Source organism: Elephantulus edwardii, unplaced genomic scaffold, assembly GCF_000299155.1.
Source record: "Elephantulus edwardii isolate Elephantulus edwardi_28Jun2011 unplaced genomic scaffold, EleEdw1.0 scaffold00054, whole genome shotgun sequence".
NCBI lineage: Eukaryota > Metazoa > Chordata > Mammalia > Macroscelidea > Macroscelididae > Elephantulus > Elephantulus edwardii.
Window position 1 is genome coordinate 11382844 of NW_006399804.1, and position 20436 is coordinate 11403279.

General features: G+C 43.3%; 2 protein-coding genes across 2 annotated transcripts in view; both read left to right on the forward strand.

The window, feature by feature from the left end:
- Window positions 1-9932, forward strand: part of MYO3A (myosin IIIA) — a 318705-nt gene extending 308773 nt beyond the window's left edge. The window contains exons 31-33 of the mRNA XM_006887107.1: window positions 3813-3853; window positions 9279-9422; window positions 9860-9932. Of these exons, the coding sequence (XP_006887169.1) occupies window positions 3813-3853; window positions 9279-9422; window positions 9860-9932 (258 nt within the window). The remainder of the gene's footprint in view (window positions 1-3812; window positions 3854-9278; window positions 9423-9859) is intronic.
- A 7099-nt stretch (window positions 9933-17031) lies between these two features.
- Window positions 17032-20436, forward strand: part of GAD2 (glutamate decarboxylase 2 (pancreatic islets and brain, 65kDa)) — a 114892-nt gene continuing 111487 nt past the window's right edge. Inside the window, exons 1-4 of the mRNA XM_006887066.1 lie at window positions 17032-17154; window positions 17758-17817; window positions 17994-18143; window positions 19038-19271. Of these exons, the coding sequence (XP_006887128.1) occupies window positions 17079-17154; window positions 17758-17817; window positions 17994-18143; window positions 19038-19271 (520 nt within the window). The 5' untranslated portion in view covers window positions 17032-17078. The remainder of the gene's footprint in view (window positions 17155-17757; window positions 17818-17993; window positions 18144-19037; window positions 19272-20436) is intronic.

The window sequence follows — 20436 nt, forward strand, 5'->3', positions numbered from 1 at the left end:
TTTCTCCCTATTCATTCACTGTTGCACATTTTCCTCCCTGCCCACACCTCCCTCCAGTTCGTTTTTCACTTAATTCTTTCATCGTTATACAATCCTCCCCCAAGTCCACTGTCCACTTTAATATGCAATTTTTCCCTGTGATCTTGTCATGAAAATAATGCCTAATCTTTTTAAACAGTTCTCTCCCTCTTCTGTTTCAATGCAGTATACATTATTTACTCGCTCTTTTCTTAGTTTCCCTCCAATCCCTATGTCAGTCCTGCTTTACAATAGTGGCATTATGTGGTATTTGTCCTTTTTTGACTGAGCTATTTCACTCAGCATAATGTCCTCCAGTGTCACCCATTTTGTATAATAATTTATGAGTTCCTTGTTTTTCATTGCAATATATTATTCCATTGTGTGAATATACCATAGCTTCTCTAGCCATTTTTTTGTTGATGGGCACTTGGGTTGTTTCCAACTCTTTGCTATTGTGAACAAAGCTGTAATAAACAACGGTCTGTCTATATCTACTTGGGTGGCTGTTACGGTTTCTTTAGGGTATATTCCCAGTAGTGGAATTGCTGGGTCAAATGGTATTTCTATTTCCAGCGTTTTAAAAAAGCACCGTACTGCCTTCCATAGTGGTTGCATCATTTTACACTCCCACCAACAGCAAATAAGGGTTCCAGTTTCTCCACAACTTCGCCAGCATTTGTTGTTTGCCTCTGTTGAATTTTACTATTCTTACTGGGGTGAGATGATTTGTTGTTTTGATTTGCATCTTTCTTAGATCTAGGGATTTTGAACATTTCTCCATGTGTGTGTTTGCCATCTGAATGTCTTCTATGATGAAGTGTCTGTTCATATTGTTTACCTTGATCTTGTTGTGGTGCTTGAATATTTTATAAATTCTAGATATAAGTCCTGTATCTGACACGTCATTACCAAATATGTTTTCCCAGTCTGTGGCCTTCCTTTTAACCCTGTTGGAGAAGTTTTTGGATGTACATAGGGATTTGATTCTTATAAGAAATCCCATTCATCTATTTTATCCTCTTCTGGATGACAGTTTTTCAGAATGCTTGGAAGACTGTTGATGTGGATTAGGACTTCTAAAGTTCCTCAAACTTTTCTCTAATGAAGGTTATAGTCTTTGGTTTTAGGAGTTGGCTTTTGTGTATGGTGTGGATCTTGCTTGAATTTTCTGCAGATAGTTTTCCAGTTTTGTCAACGCCATTTGTTAAAAAGGCTGTCATTTCCCCACTTAACGGATTTTTGTTTTCTTTTAAAAAAACAGTTGACCATAGGTAAATGGGCTGATTTCTGGATTCTCAGTTCTATTCCATTGATCTATGTGTCTGTGATTGGACCAGTACTACGCTGTCTTGACTACCACGGCAGTGTGGTAGGATTTGAAATCAGGGAGTGAGATGCCTCCTACCTTGTTTCTCTTTTTAAGGAATGATTTGCTTATTTGGGGCCTCTTTCCATTCCAAATGAAATTTGAGATTGCCTTTTCCATCTGGTTGAAGAATGGAATTGGTATTTGTATAGGGATTGTATTGGACATGTAAATTGCCTTTGGTAGTATTGTCATTTTCACATTATTGAGTCTTCTTATCCATGAGCAAGGGATATTCTTCCATTTCTACAAGTCCCTTTTTGTTTCTTACAGTAATGTTTTGTAATTTTCTTTGAATAGTTCCTTTGTATTTACTCTTTGTGATTAGCTCTTGTGAAGGAAGTTGTTTTTCTTAGCTCCAGTTCTGTACTCTCTTTGTCACTGTAGAGAAATCCAATTGCTTTTTATATGCTGATCTTGTATCCTGCCACTTTGCTGAATTGGTCAACTATGCCCTGTAGTTTTCTTGCTGAGTCTTTAGGGTTTTCTAAGTATACTATCATATCATCTTCATATAGAGATAATTTCACCTCCTCTTTGCCAATTTGGATACCTCTTATTTTCTTCTGTTGTCTTATTGCTATCACTAAGACTTCCTGCATTACATTTTTAAAAATATCTAGCATAGGCAAGAAAGGAGCTCTAGTGGCCGAGTCGGTGGTGAGTTGCACTGCCAACTCAAAGGCAGACCGCTCATATCCACTATCTGCTTTGAAGGAAAAAGATAGGCAGTCTCCTCCCGTGCATTTAGAACTCTGAGAACCCGCTCAAGGGTCAAATAGGAGTCGGCTCCAACCCAATGACAATGAAATTTTGAGCACAGGCAAGAGTGAAATAAGCCTAGATTGTGTTTCCTTTTCTAGCAATTCCTGTAACTGAGGATCAATTTATTTATATGTGTTATTTCCCAGAGGGGAATGCTGACAGCTCTATAAAAAGAGTTCTTACCAGCTAGAGAATTCAAGGGCAGGCTGTTATTTGGCTTTTGGTTTTGTAAAGGGAACCTCTGTTTCTTTCACTCAAGGTAGTACCATCTTTAAGCATAATTTTGGACTAGAAGATCCAAGGACCAAGACCGATAGACACTTTTTCCAGTTAATGAATTAGGGGGCAGGACCCTTGTAGGAAATTATTAATGACTTATTCAAATCACACCAAACACCACCCTAGTACCCTGATCCCTCACATCAGTAACTGGACAGACTGTGGCCACAGTGCCTATGCTGGTGATGAAATCAGATGTTAACACCTATTAGTTTAGGGGATTAGATCAACTGTGTGAAGTAATAGGAAGTGAGAAGGAGACAGGAATGTAATAGGCATTATTTCCCTTACATTGTTATTTCCTAAAAAGTCTACTCAGAGCCATGATGCATTTAAAGATTCCCCCCTACCTTATACATCCACTAAAATGCCAACCAATAAGAATAAAAGCACCTCAGAACTATTTGCTTCATTTAGTATTTTATAATAAATGATAAATTACAAGTGGAAAAATATTTATCATTCTGTAAAAAAATGCTGTGAAATAACCCTAATACTTACAAATCATTACTAATTGCCATTGTTATCTTGCACTTTTGTAGTGCCAGCCAACTTGACATCTGCATTAGGGCTTGTAAAATTATAACTATTCAGCTTCCTCAGGAGAGTGGGGTGGTTGTTTTCTTAAGTCTAAAAGGCATATATGCTCTTCAATGCATAAATATATGAACATAGTGTGAAGCCACTGTTTATGCTAAAATAGGAAAAACAATATTACTTTGTCTTGTAAGCAATATTGCTTTACATATGAGAGAAAATGAAGTACCATCTTGTGGGTGTTTTGAAGTGAAATTAAAATATATCTCTTTGCATGAATATTATAATTTGTGCCTTTATACATGACGTTCTCAACTATGAAAATATTTTGCAAACCTCCATATAAATTACGTCTGCCTGATGCTCTTACTTTTAAGTCATGAATGAGTGCCTGTGGGTTTATAAAGCCCTCTTTTCATTCTCTTTGTGGACTGTTGCACCTGCCCCAGTATCCACCCATCTGCCTTTAACTGAAGACAGGAAATATATGTAAGCAAGGACATCAAAGCCTCCAGTTAACCTGTTCACATTGCAGCTGCATTAGTCATAGGTCTCCCTGATATTCTTTCATTTTTTTACCCATTTGTAGGTAAATGGGCTTTTATGTAATCTTGTTCATCCTGATCATTCTGTGGTAAAGTCTTCCTTCATATAGTATACAAATATTTTAATCCAAGTCTTGTAAAATTTCAAAATTAGTAAAATGTGAGTAAGTTATAATTCTTTAGAATTTGAAGCTATTGTGCCCATTTGCTCATTTCTAAGATGGTACTTTTTAAGAATATAGTATTTCTATATTAATATTATGTCACTGACAATTTTTAAATTCTTCTATTCCCTTTAGAAATCAATTCAAGAGGAAAAACGGAGACCAAGGAAAGACAGGTAATTATTCTCTTTAGATTCCAATAAATTGCCTTACTCAAATAAAATTATGAGTAAATAAATTTGAAGTTTGAAAATCACCTAGCTTTTGTGGCTAGAGCTAGGAAAATAATGTCTTTTCAATATGTCTGTATTATAAATATATGGGTGTGGGTTGTTGCTGTTACTATTGTTGTTATGTGCTGTCGAGTCCCTTGCAACTAATAGTGATCTTATGTACAGCAGCCCTAAACCCTGCTCTATCCTGTGTCAGTCTTACTGTCTCAGACACATCAAGGGTCTTCCTCTCTTGCACTATCCCTTCACCCTTTATGTATATATGCATATATCTAAACTTTATATATGTAGACTCAAGCTCATTGCCACTGAATTGGAACTCACAGCTAACCTCTGTGGCCTAGTGGTAAGAAATTATTCTGCAATCCCAAAGGCACATGTTTTGAATCCATCAGCTGCTCCCACTGGAGAAGGATGGGCGTCTCCTCCCGTGCAATTAACTGCCTCTGAAAACCCGCTAGAGAATCAGTTATAAGTCAGTTCCGACTCGATGGTACACAACAAAAACACAGCTCACCCTCCAGTAGATTTCCAGCATCTATAAATAGCATGGGAGGAGATTGCCAATATATAGTTAGATGGAGCTCTAGGGCCAAGTGGGTAGAGTTGCCCTACCAAACCTTTCTCCCCAGGGGAGAAAGATGGGACATTTCCTCCAGATTTACAACCTCTGAAAGCCCACTGGATGGCCAGCTATGAGTCAGTTTTAACTTGATGGCACCTAACAACAACATACACATATATATATTCAAATCCACGAGAGGCTCCAAGAACAAAAGATGAACAGTCTTCTCCCACGCAATCTACAACCTCGAAAAGCACACTGAAGGGTCAGCTACGATTTGACTCCTTGGTCAACATTGATCAGTGACTGATATCGTTTATAAGAATCTTTCCTATTGGAAATGGATTGACTTAAGCACTGTGCTGAGTACATACAAATAACTCAGTGTAGAATTTTCTCTCCTTGTTCTATTGATACTGTTTTAATTGAGCCATGTGGACATATCCATGCATATGAACTTTCTTCCCCTAAATTCACTCCTTCCTTACATTTGTTGATTTTTCTTTTTAAAATGTCCTTTTTTGTTTTTAATATTTTGTCACACCCTTTCATTGTACCATGTTTCATTTCATGTATCTCTCAGGAAGATACAGTTTATGTCACATTCTTTCATACGGTGAACCCCAACACCCAGAGGCACAACAAACACACTTAAGTTTACAAAAAGCTTCAAAACTCTTCCACCACCTCAACTTCTGCTATCATAAAGTACTTGAAATGAGGTGAAAACTTTGAATGTTTTAATTTTGTAGGGTTTTCCTAAAGCTTTATAAGTTGATGGTGTTTTAATTTTAAAGTATTTTTAAATTGACAATTAAAACTTTGATGATTATGGTCACTTTATTCAAGACACATGTCATTTTTTTAACAGAATGGCTAAAGTACAGGAAAAATTTCTCATGTCACAACTTTATTCACACAACTAGCACCTCTAGTCTTTCCTGGCCTCAGATAAGTATATTAAGTACATTAAAACTAACCTCCAGTACTTTCCATTGTCTTCAGTACCAGGGCTTAATTAATATACACAACTTTGTACTGAGAATGACAGTCTGTTTTTGAAATGTTGTAATAAATATATGAGTATAAGGGAACTCAGAAGTTGTTTTATCTTTATGAATTTAAGTAGTTATGCTACCAAGCCAAAGGTGGGTGATTTTAATCTGTGGCACTCAGGTTTGGTTTTTATTGTTTTTGGTCAAACATTCTTCTAAGTGGTATTGCATTGGTCTGTCCATTTGCTGTAACTCGTGGTTGCTGTGATGCTGAACACTAAAACACTGATGTGTCAAATGCGATAATGGTTACCAATGGTGGACAGTGTTTGGTGGGGCTCCCTGCTTAAAACAAGCTTGGAAGCAGGAGTAGCATCAGCTTCGGGAACAGCTTGCCTCTGGAAACCCTATGAATTTGGAGAAACGATGAAAGTTATACAAGTGTCCAGGTCTTTCATTCATAGGGTCGCTATGAGTCATCTACAACTCCACGGCACTTAGCACTTAACAATATCAACAAGCATATTAATAGGGAACTCTGGTGGTCTAGTGGTAAGAAGTTGCTCTGCAATCCTAAAGGCCACATTTCAATTCCACTAATTGCTCTGTGGGAGAAGACTTAACAATCTCCTCCATACAATTAAACTGCCTCTGAAAACCTGCTGGAGGGTCAGCTGTGAGTCATTTCTGACTTGACATCACACAACAAAAGAATATTTATAAAGGGCTTTATTTTGTTGTTGTTCTTTTTTCCTTTTTTTTATTTTCATTAAATTTTATTAGTTTTAATGAACATTTACAGAGATTTTGGGTTTTCACTCATTCATTGTTGCACTGTTTTCTCCACCCTCATCCCCAGTTCGTTCTTCTTTCCCCCCCCCATGTCTGTTTTGATTGTCCAATTGCCACAGTGCTTGTCAAAGCCAGTTCTGATTAATCTCCTTTGTCAGTGTGTCCCTTGCCATTCCCTATCACTCCTCCCTGAGAGAGACTTCACCCTGATTCATAAGAAAAAGGGATGGCGTATTCTCTTAGCTACTTCCTGCTGAAAATGGACACTGTGGGTTTCAGGGTGAATGTCTTCTCTCACTACTCTAAAGGGCCCCTTTGGCAGTAGGAAACACATAGACTATTATGGAGATTGATTTTGGAATTTAGATGCACTGTTATTAATTGTGCTTAGCCGTACATGTTCATATCCTTGAAGATGTATCATGGAAGTGTTGCAGCCTAGAAGATACAAATTTAACTAACAAGTTAAAAGTGCATGAGTCAAAAATTGAAAAGCAATAATATTCTGAGTAGAGGTTCTAATAGTGGCACAAATCAAGTTACAGAGGTAAGGTGGTTCCATTGCCATCCTTACTCTAACTTAATTCTTTTTTTTAAATTTAAATTTGTTATGAATTTCAGTGAAAATTTACAGAGGCTTTGGATTTCCATTCATTCATTGTTGTAGATTTGTCCCCTCCCAAGGCTCCCCCCGCCCAGGACATTACCCTCTTGGAAAAGTAAAAGAAAAGATTCTTTCATTATTTTGCAAACCCTCCCCCAGGTCCACTCCACCATGTAGCCATCGCTCTAGACTCCTGTCATGACAGAAATACCTAATCACATATCTCTTTTAAACAGTTTTCTCCCTTCTCTGTTTCAGAGCAGCATACATTATTGAACCCATCTTACTCAGTCTCTCCCCAACCCCAAGGGCAGTCCCGTTCTACAACAGTGGCACCATGCAATATTTGTCCCTTTGTGACTGGGACATTTCACTCAGCATTTCTTTATTTTTATTTTAATGAAAGTTTACAGAGACTTTGGATTTCCATTTATTCACTGTTGCACACTTTCCTCCCTGCCCACCACTTCCCCCAGTTCTCTTTTCTCTTTGAAAGTCAATCAATCAATCAATCTATCTATCTATCTTTCATTGTTTTACAATATCACTATGCAGCTTTCATTCTGGACTCTTGTCATGACAATAATACCTAATCATATATTCCTCCTAAACAGTTCTCTCCCTCTGTTTCAATGCAGTATACATTATCCCCTCCTAGTTTCCCCCAGCTCCAGTGTCAGTCCCGCTTTACAGCAGTGGCAATGACTGAGATATTTCACTCAACATAATGTCCTCCAGGGTTTATAAGTTTAAGAAAAATAAAAATAAATGATGGACTGAGTAACAAAGATTAAATTTCTAATTAAGGGAGCTGGTGTGACACATGGGAAGTAGAGACAAATTTTGAACTCCACAGGCCTGGGTCCTCATGCAGATAGTTATATAACCATTCACAATTTGCTCTGTTTCTCTAAGCTCCATCTTCTCCATCTGTAAAAGAACAAACAATATTTACCTTTCTGAGCTGTTTTTAGAGAATTGAGAGTGTAGCTAAAATGCTTACATTATTGTACCTTTGATAGCTAGTGCTGAGCCACCTCGTCATCTTAGTGGTTTAAAAGTCTCTAGTTTATCAAAGTGAATTCACAATAGTTCCTTTTTCTGGATCATTACAGATTATCAGACTAGTATTTTACTATTTCAGGGCTATGCCACTATTTAATTACTATGCACACCAACCAATATCCAGGCAGTGCTAGTAACCAAGGAGAGTTCTACTAAGTTGAAGTGTATACAGAGTTCCCAGGTTGTGAATTGGTGGAATTCTGAAGGATCATTTATCTATAAGTTAGTTCCATAACACACAAAAATATTTTTCCTAGAAGCACTCTAATACTGGGTTATTTTCCACACCTCACTAGTCACAGCATTCGGAAAACCATGGACAGTGGAACTGTAAGTGGTTTCAAGACTTGGAGGTGACAGAGGACACTCCCCTATTCATATATTAAATACAGAAACTAGACTCTAGTTCAGTAAGTAATCTCCTGAAGACAAAGGCACCGGGGAGAACAGAAGGTTACCTATCAAGGAAGCAGGGAGCTCTGGTGGCTTAGGGTAAAAAACTTCACTGCAATCCCAAAGGCATGTAGTTCAAATCCACCCACTACCCTGCAGGAGAAGGACTGGCAGTCTCCTCTGGTGAGATTAACTGCCTCTGAAAACCTGCTGGATGGTCAGCCGTTGGTCAGTTCCAACTTGCCAGTACACAACAACAACATGAAGGAAACAAGCTGAGATCATCAATCTTTATGTAGGAATGTTGTATGTTCATGAATAAAATTCAGATTTTCTGATTCCAGCATAGGGGTCAATTGTGATCCTTAATCTAAACTGATTAAACGGGAACAATCTAATCACTGGCCAGTCTACTAACCTACTAGTCTAATAACTACTTGAATGAGAAAGAACTAAACAGAGTTTCTGCAACAGCTAATGTTCCCTTCAGATCTTTTTCCATAGGGTTACTGTGAGCCTTAGGTGCCTTGATGGCACCTAACAACAGCTGGGTTTTTGTGCATTTCAAGACATCCTCCATATGTGCTAACATGTATGCCTTCTTCCTAGCATATGTGTTGTTGGTTGTGTTATGTGTGGTCAACTCAGAGCTGACCCTCTGGCAGGTTTTTAGAGGCTGTAAGTTACGCAGAAGGAGACCACCCATCTTTCTCCCATAGAGCAGCTGGTGGACTCGAACTGCATGCCTTTGGACTGGTAGTATAGTTCCTTATCGCTAGGCCACCAGAGCTCCCTTATATGTCACCCTTTGAGTTTGCGGCACAACTGTTAACAGGCTGTGCCACCAGAGCTCCCTATAGTAAATATTGTTCAAAAATAAAAGAAGCATCCTGTAAGTTTATGTGAGTGAAAAATTAAATTGATGCTTTGATGTGTTCATGTGTTCATTTACAGTGAAGGAAAATTATTAGATCTGGAAGACTTCTACTATAAGGAGTTTTCACCCAGTCATTCTGGACCAAAGGAATGTAGCCCTAGTTTAAAAGAACAAAGACTACAAAATGAGCTCCAGAATCAGTGTTTTAAAGCTGATAAAAGGTAATAAACAGCTTTTTCAAATTTATAATCACATTTCCGTTGCTTAAGCAACTGTATTCTCTATGTGGACTAAGGGTAAATTTATATTCTATATTGCATCTTATGAGTGATAGTTTTTTAAAGGTAAAATAAGTATCCTTTTTTATGTGAAAAAATAAAAAACAAATACTACTTTCAAACCCTGAAGAACAAGAGGACTGGTGTTTGAATTAGAAGTAGGGGTGTGGCAGACACATCAGACTTCATGGGAATTAAGTTTTATGTTGTGGATTCTGTTGAGGGGGACATTTACCTATTTTGGAGTTAAGATCAGATAAAATAAGTATTCTGTTAGGGTAATCTGCTATCCTGAATTGCTTAGGACACTCCCAGTTTCTACTTCTTTTCTTGGTGTAATTATTAATAGCATTCCCTTTTCTTTTCAAAATTACTCCTAGTTGTATGATAAACTACATGGTCATCCTAATTATAAGCAATAAACCAAATCCAGAATCTGTGGTCAATCTCTAACCAATATAATTTTAATTCCTTGTTGTATTTAACGCTATATTATTTCTCAAACCAGTGATGTTAGACCAGAAAATATTTGGGACAGAAGTTCGCATAGAAATAGGTATCTTATATTTGACTTCTCACCATGCCATAGACTTTCTTAAGTTGAGTAGGTAATTTAAACCTTTTTTATCTTGTTTACTACTATGGGATCCTTTTTTTTTTTCTTTTGCCACCAAATCTTTGTGACGTTTTGAAATTAAAGATCTGTAATGCAGCAGAAATATGACAAATGAGAAGTGAGAGCAATGACAGGCAGTGGATCAGTTGGTTCAACATTCTAAATAAACATGCTCTCTGCCTAAGGCACTTCAGACCTTCTGTTTTACAATGTGAGATGGTGGTGATCAAAGAGATTTTAGAGTCAAACATTGGAGTGATCTTGCTGATGTTTCTTGGCCTCACTAAGTCTCAGCTTCCACTTGTGCAAAAGCACTTAATAACTAATTCACTACACTGTTGTCAAGATTAAATGAAATGCTGTATGTGAAATACTTAACACCATTTACGGCATGTAGTAAGCAGTGGTGTTAGGCGCTGTCAAGTCCAGTAGAGCTCATAAGAATCCTACGTACATCCAACCTGAACCTTACCTTTTCCTCATCATCTCTGACATACTAGAGCCCATAAGTGAAGTCACTGTGTCAGTCCATCTCATTAAGGTTTTTCTTCTTCTTTACAACCCTCCATCTTTCCAAGAATGATGCCCTTTTCCAAGGAATAGCCTTGTGGCTTAGTGGAAAAGAGTTGCACTAACAACTCAAAGGTAATACGGTTTGGATGCACCGGCTGCTCCATGAGAAAAAGATGGGCAGTCTCTTCCTGTGCAATTAACTCTTTCTGAAAACCCGCTGGAGAGTCAGCTATGGGTCCACAATACAATACTATACAGTTGGGGGTTCCTTATTGAATAGTGTGTATTAGATGAGCTTTACCAGAATCTGTCTGAACTATGATTTCTGCCTCTTGTATGACAAAAGATTGTCTTAGTTTCTTAGTTTAGCTATAACAGAAACACCACAAGGGGTTGACTTTAGCTAACAGAAATTTATTCTCTCACAGTTTAGTAAGTAGGAAGTCCAGATTCAATAAGCTAATTCTTGGGAAGATTTCTCTGTTGTCTTTGGGGAAAACCTCTTCTCTGCATTCAGATACCCCTGAGAGATCTCCACCTGGAATCTCTCTTCCCCCATCCCATTCTTGCTTGCTTCTTTTGTGCCTCATTGGCTTTTTTTTTAATCACAAAAGGGATCTGTGTAAGACATACCCTACACCTATAAAACCTCATTAACAACAAAACCCAAAATCCTCTATTCCCAAAGTTATTGCCACAGAGAATTGGAATTTATAACTCATGTTTTAAGGGGACAAAATTCAATCTGTAACAAAGATGAATCTGTCCATTTATGATAAAAGATAAATAGTAGCATGTTCATGTTCAGAAATGTTCCACTCTAATGACAGAGTAGTTCTATACAGGAAGGTTCTGCTTGAACCCTTCTGTTTCTTCTAAGTGAAATATAAATCCTTCCCTTGATTTCAAATTATCTGCTACTCCATTCCAACCACACTAACTTTCTTACCATTCTTTCACACAATAGGCCTATTCTAGTCCTGGAACGTTCATGTGTCCTTAGAATGAGTCCCTTTCCCTCCAAGAGACTTGATCTGCTTACCCCCTTCCTTCCCTCAGGCCCCTCCTCAGATGCCACTTCCTCCAAGAGGCCTGGCTGCCTGCCATCTAGATAATGGTTTAAACACACTGCAACCCCTACGCCATACTGCTTCAATTTTCTGCATAGTACCTGCCACCACCTGATACAATAACGTGGTGTAGGAGCCTCTCTCATGCTAGACTACAAAGCCCATGAGAGAAGGGATGAACTTGTTGCTCCCCCCTCACCTAATCTCCTGGCTTGACACATAGGTGTTCCATGAGAGAATGACCCATTCTATGTAGTTGCTTTTTAAAGAGCTGCCTGCTTCTCCGGGGGAGCCACAGAGTCTAAAGGTAAACACTGCTAATGGGAAGAGTGGGATAAAGGAACCACCTGACTTGGAAGGGGCAGAGTGGGTCTTAAATGGAGCTTCACTGATGCTCTGGAGCCCTGTGTCTCTTCTGTAGGTGCAGGGCTACGCAGAGCCCCAAGGATGAAGAGGAGGACGTGGAGGAGGAGAGCAACTCGAGAGCCAGCCCCTATGACTACAGGAGACTGTTGCGCAAAACTTCCCAGCGCAGGCGCCTAGTCCAGCAGTTGTAGTGTTGCTGATGTGCCTGAGGCTGCGGGAGCCAAAGCTCATGGATGAGGAGCCCATGAAATGGCTTTGACCTCGGTGGTGGCAAGGGCTGTACTCTCCCTGGAGTGCTCAGCCCAGCACCCCTCGGTGGTCCAAAAGAGGGACACTGGAAGCCCTTAACAGACTCCCCTGACCCACTTCCCCTCACTCCCTGCCCTGCACTCGAAGCAGCCAGCCAGTGAGTGGCAGGCCCTCCCTGCCCCCACATCACTAGCAGCCCTTGTGGTCACTAGTTTTTAATCTCCCTTTGTGGCCTGACTGCGCCTGCGCTCTTGCAGACTCTTTGACCTCAAATGTTTCTTTTTTTTGGAAAACGGCCACCACAACCCTTGGGATACTTTCAGGTAGATTACATCAAGAATCAATTGCAGGGACTTTAAGATAAACGTCAACTCAATTGTCTGCTTTCTCTTCCCTTGGTTATTAAATTTGCTAAATAAAGTGCCTTAGAAAGTCTATGGGTGTGGGTCTGATCCAGAATGGTCCCTGTTGTGGCTTGGCTCCTGGTTTCCAGCCCTGCAGATGGTGGCGTCCACAGTGCGAGTAAAAAAGGTCTCTATCCTTAAACGTCCCCACCACACGCAATCTATCTGAAACCACGCACCACGTGTGACTCTCCGCAGCCGCCAAACTTCCAAATACACACACACACACACACACACACACACACAGCTGCTCTCCAAGTCAGTTTGTTTTCTTTCGGCCCCTCATAACCAAAATTTAGCAAGAGTCCTTGTGGTGCAGTGATTAAGCACTCACTAGATAAGGAAAAAACGGACACACGCCACCAGCCACTCTGCTATTCAAAAAATTAAAACCTTAGAAACTCCAGAGGGCGGAGCTCTACTCACTAGTTGGACTGAGTCAGAATCTGCCATGGGTTTGATGTTCTACACAAAACCTAAGCTCCAGGAACGGATCTAGACTTTTCGCTCTTTAGACTAGCGTCGTCTTCAAATTAGATGCAATGTCTGCTGCGCTCTGTAAGAGTAATTAAAATTTACTGCATTTCACAGTCAGTTGATTGTGCGTTATTTTAAAAACACAGGAGAAGCCCTTCTAAAGCACCAGCGTCCAGGCGGCCTGGAGAGGAAGGGTGGCTTGGTGGGCGGGCAGCTCTGAACTGAGACAAAGGTTAGGAAAGGAAAGGGGCCCGTCTGTGCCCACAGCAGGCCCAGGAGGCTGGGGAAGATCCGGGAGGAGCCGGTGAGGGCGCACCTAATGGCTAAGGTCTGTGTCATTTCTCAATAAAGGTGTGACATCTGCTCTGACCCAAAGAATTGTGGTTGATAGATGCCTGGGGAGAGGGGGGAGGAGACTTGACCAAAGGAACAGACAACCCACTGTGATGTGGCAGCACCTCAAGTCCAAGTTCGGGCAGGCCTGGCTGTTCCTTTCTAATCGCAACTATCCTTGGGCGGCAGTGAGGAATCACCCACGCCCGTGCACACACACACACACACAGAGAGGGAGGGAGAGAGAGAGAGACACCCCGAGTTCCACATTGATGGCGGGGTAGGTGTTGGCTTGGTAGGAGAGCGGTGCCCAAGACTCTGGAAGGGGAACTTAACCAAGACGAGAAGTGGCCTCTCCTCTCCTATGCACCTGTCCATCCCTTCAGAACAAAACTAGATCCCTTTCTCTGTCAAAACCATCATCCAGTCCAGGTTTCGGGGGTGGGGGTGGGGGTGGGGGCTCTGCAGACCAGAACTGGCACCCCAGGCTCTCGGTTTATGAATGAAGAGACAACAGATTTATTTCCTAAAACCTCTCCCTTTTTAAAAAAGTGGGCTGAACCTTGGCAAATACATAATTGAAAAGGTGCCATTTCTTGACTTTACTTGCTTTGTATTTCCCAAAGGTTGTGTTTTGTGTTGGTTTTTTTTTCCTTTTTTCTCGTTGATATTTTGGCTGGAGAAATTTTATGTCAAAGACTCTCTGCTGAGCAACCCTGCGATACAGTCACCAAGCAAACCACAGACAAGGCCATCCAAGGAGACCGTCTGTGGCTTGCAGACACTGAAGCCTGGGTCTCCCTCTTAATCGAGGAAGGGGCTTTGAAAGCTTTTCGCTGACCCCGGCCTGCCTCCTCTGCCTGTTGGCTGACTGTCTCCTTTGTGAACTAATGACTGTAATTATTACCTCCCAGAGCTCTTTTGTTATCTCCTACCCCAGAGCCAAAGAGAAGGGGGAGTGAGCTCTTTTGCCAAAGGAAAATCTTTATGAAGCAAATTGGCCCTCGAGAGGGACAGCTTTCTCAGAAACAAATCAGGTCTCCCTCTGTATCTGAAGCAGGGAGTGTTTAAATGTAAAAAAAAAACACACACACACACACACACACACACACACACACACACACACACACACACACACAAAACACCACAACCCTTAAATAACATCAGAGTCAAAGTACTCCAGAACTCCCAGATCTGGTGCAGTTTCAAACTAAAAGTCTCTTATTCTCTGGCTGGGATTTCTACCTTTGTCGTGTTCTAGTCCTTTCTTCCTGAGTAATTATATGTGTGTAAATTCTTATTTTTAAGAACCTTTATATTTTCGACTATTCATTTATCCATGGCCAGGTGCAGACTGCTGATTTGAAGCAAACATTAGCTGGATTTGATGTGGATTGAGACAAAGAATAGCTCCCACTGGTGTCTACTAGGGTGAAAGCTGGGAAGACGTCCCTCCCGGTGCAGACGGCCGAACCACCAAGTCTTCAAGTCCCTGGAGTTGTTACTCGTGTGCAGTGGAACTTTGGCTCTCGGGCAGCAGGAAGACCAGCCGACCTGCATCCTTTCCGGCGTTCCTGTCTACCGCGGAGACGCTAGGCAGAGCTCACGTCTTCCTTCAGCGCAACACATCTTCTGACAGACAAGGCCAGCTCCCTCCCTGGTTTTGACTTTGTCCACTTCGGGCTTCTCACATCCTCGCCCTGGCCCCGTGGGAAGATGACAAAACTTAGTGGGGAAAAGTGACCAGGCCCCAGAGACGGTAGGGCGTGGGCCCACATGAGACCATTGGCGGCCCAACCACACCCCTTGGGTTAAGCAGAGAGTCAGGATCCTCGAGTGAGTCTCCGCTTGCTTTGGTTGCAGTTTTGGTGGCTCTTTCAGGAGGGCTGAGTGAAAAAAAGGCCTGCGAAGAGCGCAAAGGAAGTAATATACGTGCGCGCTCTTTTGGGCTCCGGAAAGCAAGTGCCTTGGGCGGCTGGACGCAGCTACTCGCCATCTGGGTCATTCTCGCCCTTTCTCAGCCAGTTCAGGAGCTACAAGGCGCAGTGACCTCAAACGATGAGAGAAAGCAACTTGAACTCATGGGGCCACGGATCCGCCAGGAGCCTTCCCTTTGTTTAGAGAAAGGAAATTGTCATGAGTCAGGAGCGGTTCGAGGATTCTTCCATGAGGTAGTCAGAAATAGTGAATATCTGACGTGCTCCTTTAAACTATGAAGATTTTCGGGAGGATGGGTCAGGAAAGGTCATTGGTTTGAGACCCACCAGCTGCCTTCTCTCCCCAGAGTGAGGGCCGGCCAGCGGTGCCTTTTTTCTGCGTGAGATTTGGAAAGCTTGGTTTGGTCGGTTGGAAGTCCTGTGCACGCCTCCCACGCACACACCATACGTCAGCAGGGGTCCCTTCCACACCTCCCTCAGGCCGAGGTTACCAAATAACCGGATTCCCTCCCCCATCGCCCATCAATCCTGCCGTCACCGGCCTCTCCCTGCCCCCCACCTGCCCTCTTCTAAGAAGTTTCCATTCGTTTCCTTTACACCCCCGCCTTCTCCCTAGTCTGGAATCCTCAATGATAGACTCCAGTGTGGATTTTAATTGCCTCAATCAGCAGTCTTTCTTCTCAGCCGTCAGTCAAAACCTGGACGGCTGGTCCGGAGCCGGCGCGCTCAGCTGCGTAGGAACGGTGCACTCAGGGGACTGCGCGACTCAGTGGGCAGGCATTGGGCTCTACTAAGCGGCTGGAATGAGCCCATCAGGGACACAGAAGCCCTTCCTCCACTATCCCCCTATCCACTCTTGATAAAGGCTCCATGATTCTGCCCCAACAACACCGGCTTCTGGATGGAGGTCACTGCGACCTTAGCACTTGAATGGAGGAAGTCAGCGAATTCGCGCCTCATTCCGAGAGCTAGGGCCAGATTTCCAACAATAAGGCGAGCAACGCAAATTGTAAAATTTGTCTTGGCCACCTTTCCAATCTTGCCAAGATCTCTCTGGTTTGGCTCTAGCTGAAGCCAGCAAGGAGCCAGGAGCCGTCTGCGTTAGCACCCTGGACAGCGCTTCCGAGCCCGCGGGGGGCCGGCCCACACTCTCTGGCTTTGCGAGCTCCAAGCGCCAGCGCGCACGCCTCCCACCCACTCACTGTGACTCCAGCTCACGCGCATGGTCTGCCTCGCACCCTCACGATTCGGCTCCCTCCCTCTCCCGTTTTCACCCCGCCGCCCCCTCACGCATCCTTATGGGGCTCCCTTTCTCCTCAAATCTGTGTGCTGCGCGAAGCTTTCCCATCTCCCAGCTGAACGCACCCTGAAGTGTCTTTTCCCATGCAATCCCCCACCTCCGCGGCTTTAAGAGCTTTGCCAAGATCCCAAGCCCTAACTCCACCACGCGCGCGTGCACACCCGCTGCCACACACGTTTTCTGTCCCTGTGTGACACCCACCCTCTGCCGCGCGCCTCGCTGGTACCCGCTCAGTGCCGCCCTCCCGACACACGCGCGCGCGCGCAGGCCGAGCCGAGGGCAGCTCACCCGCAGTTCGCACTCAGAGACAACTTGCTCCAATATCACAGCACTGATGGCTTCCCCTGGCTCCGGCTTTTGGTCCTTCGGGTCCGAAGATGGCTCTGGGGATCCCGAGAACCCGGGCACAGGTAAGAGAACAGGGATGTGTGCAGCAGGCCAGCTTTGTGCAAGGACTGATGTTTACAGGGCTAGGGAGAAGAGTGTTTTCCACCTGCAACTGGTAACTTCTTCGGGGGGGTTAGCTCTGTTCTTGGGCATCAGCTGCAAGTCCTTGACGATCCAAGATGCCAAGTCCCTCACAGCCTCCTTGTCCCCAGAAAAGACCCTGTAAAGAAGAAGTCTGTGACAACCCCTTAAGACGGCAGTGTCTCCTCAACACCGAATTCTGTTAGATTGGGCCACTGCCACCATCATGGGGACGTAGTGTCGAAGAGAAAAAGGAAATATGGGGAAGGGGAAGGATTTTTGGCTTTGAAAGGAACCCCTGATGAATGTGGACAGCCTTGGTGTTTAGAAAAACGCACTCAGACGCGACAGGGAGGGCAGGACATGGAAAGCAAGTCCAAAAGGTCCCAGTGTGGCTCTCTTAGGGTACAAACCACCCGCACGAGGGTATCCAGCTGCAGTCCACTGCGCCGAGCCCCGAGTGGTTTACTGACGTTGTTAAAATGGAACAAAATGTCTTATGTCCGTCTGCTATTGTCTGTCTGCCTGTCTGTCTCTCCCTCCAGCGAGAGCCTGGTGCCAGGTAGCCCAGAAGTTCACCGGCGGCATAGGAAACAAACTATGCGGTGAGTGCCGGCGTCCAGGAAGGGGAGGCGGGAAAGGCCTGGAGCAGCCGAGGCGAAGTCGCCTTCTCGGCTCCCGCGTCCCCGCCGGCCAAGTCCCGGTGTCTTTGTCAGGGGACTGGGTGGGGGCAGTACCTGGAGAACAACTGACGGGGCCTGTACTCGCTGTTTTTGCTCAGCCCTGCTCTACGGTGACTCGGAGAAGCCTCCCGAGAGCGGCGGGAGCGAACCCCCGCGAGCCGCCGCCCGGAAAGCCGCGTGCGCCTGCGACCAGAAGCCCTGCAGCTGCCCCAAGGCGGATGTCAACTACGCATTTCTTCATGCAACAGGTAAGGGCGCCTGGCGGCCGGGGGCGCGCGGCCTCCAGCGCTGCTCCGCCCACCGCGTCCGGGCGGGACCGGGTGCAGGAAGCCGGACCGACTCTTAGAGGTGGCGCGGGGCTGGGCTCCGACAGAAGGCGAGGAGTGAGGCGCCTGAGGCCCTTGCGAACCTCGACCCTGGCCTCACCGCCGAGTTCCAGGGAGGTTCCAAGGCCGCCGTGTTGTCTGCGGTTGTGGCCGGAGGGGTTTCGGGCAACAGAGGCGCCAGCGCACGCTGGGGCGCAGCGTCGGCTTCCCAGTGCGCTGCCTGTGCGGCTGGGTTTCTAGATCCTAGGACAGTGAATCACTCCGTCTTTCTAAGACGCTAGAGCACAAGAACAATTTTGTAACTCCAGCTTTCCCAAACGACTGAATCCTGTGAGTCCGCGCGGGGACGTTTGCGCCCGTGCGCTGCCACACGGTCAGTCTCCCCAGCACACCCAGACCTTGGAAGCCACGAGTCTTTGTAACGGGTCCAGAGCGCAGCACAGCGTGCTCCACTTTTTCTGGTTTGCTCCAAGGCATTCCTCAAAAATTTCCAACGTGAAGCGTTCCCATAAACATTTCGAGGTGATTTACAGAGACTGTTTAGGACTGCTTGTGAAATAGATCAATGCAAGTCCTCTTGGAAAACAGAACTTACTAATTGGGAATGCAAAATTACTTGAGGAGATCATAATTTACTCCTTTATACACTCGATCACTCAAGAAAAACCCGCCCCCTTAAAAAATGCTCTACATTTCCATAACTTACCCCCTTTCCTTTGAAATTTCCTTATTCTAAGAGAAATTACTAGATCAAGATCATGCATTAATTGTTTCCATCATCAAATTAGAATGTGTTGTTTTCATTCCATTCTTTAGACCTACTGCCAGCTTGTGATGGAGAAAGGCCCACTTTGGCGTTTCTGCAAGATGTTATGGACATTTTGCTTCAGTATGTGGTGAAAAGTTTCGATAGATCAACCAAAGTGATTGATTTCCATTACCCTAACGAGCTTCTTCAAGAGTATAATTGGGAATTAGCAGACCAACCACAAAATTTGGAGGAAATTTTGGTGAATTGCCGAACAACGCTAAAGTATGCAATTAAAACAGGTATTGTCTAAATAGAGTTAATAAAATTATTTTGTCTTTTACAATTTTATTTCTTCTACAAAAATGTGATTCGTGTTATTACTGGTATTTTCAAAATAGCAAAGTTCTTTTCAGCCATTGAAAATAGTCATTATTGGAATAATTAAAACCAAAATGCGCTTTTCATGCTTTTAATGCTGCTGCTGTTCCTGCTATTAGAGAATTTATTTACAGTATAGGGTTTAGATGGTGAGGTTTTATCCCGCACGTATTTGCCCATGGAAATTAACTATTGGTGCAGCAGCAACAATGTGTCAGCAGAGGCCACTAGAAGCGACCCACAATGGAGAAAGGAAGAAAATATGGCAATGAAGGCTCAACAAGCAGGCTGCAAACAAAAGCCCACACATGAGTGTTCATGCTAGTGATTTCCTTGGCGTAGAAATGGTCAGATACTGGACTTAGCCGTCCTGTGTCATCATTGAACCAAAGGTAGAACATTTGGGCATTTCCTTAAATAGCCAAGCCTTCAAATTTGAATTCCCGGTAAGGTTGCCGCCTGTTTTTAAAGACATATACACAAAACACACGGTGCACGTAGACAGGCTTAGCAGTTCAGCCATGTTGTCCTTCACACAACCCATGTAGGTAAAAGAGGGAAATATTAATTTCCTTAGAGCCAGGTTATTTTGTTGTTGTTGCCAGCACATTGCTTTTTCACATTATTATTTACACTCTGTACATTTTGACAGCCCGTGGTGTAACATTTATTGCTTATATTTAATCAGCTATTTTGTTTTATCGGCTATTCCTCTCTACCCAGATCATGATTAACCTTCATCTTCTACGTTATCTCTGGTCATCCTCATATGTGTTGCCATGGTGATTCATAGGTGAAATATAGATTAATTAATTTCTTGAGCAAAAATAAAGATTTGTGGATTTATAGTCTTTTTAAAACTGCTAGTAAATAAAACTAAAATAGTTAATTACTGTTGTAATATAATCTGTATTGCAAAAATTTTATTGATGAATTAGTCTCATTCTAACCAGAAACAAAGACCTAAAGGATTCTTACTGTGACACTTTAAGGTGTTTTATGCTGACAGTAAAAAAAAAAAAGAGATGAAAAGGTCTTGGGGAACCTATACACTGATTATCAGTATCTACTTTGAGGACACTACAT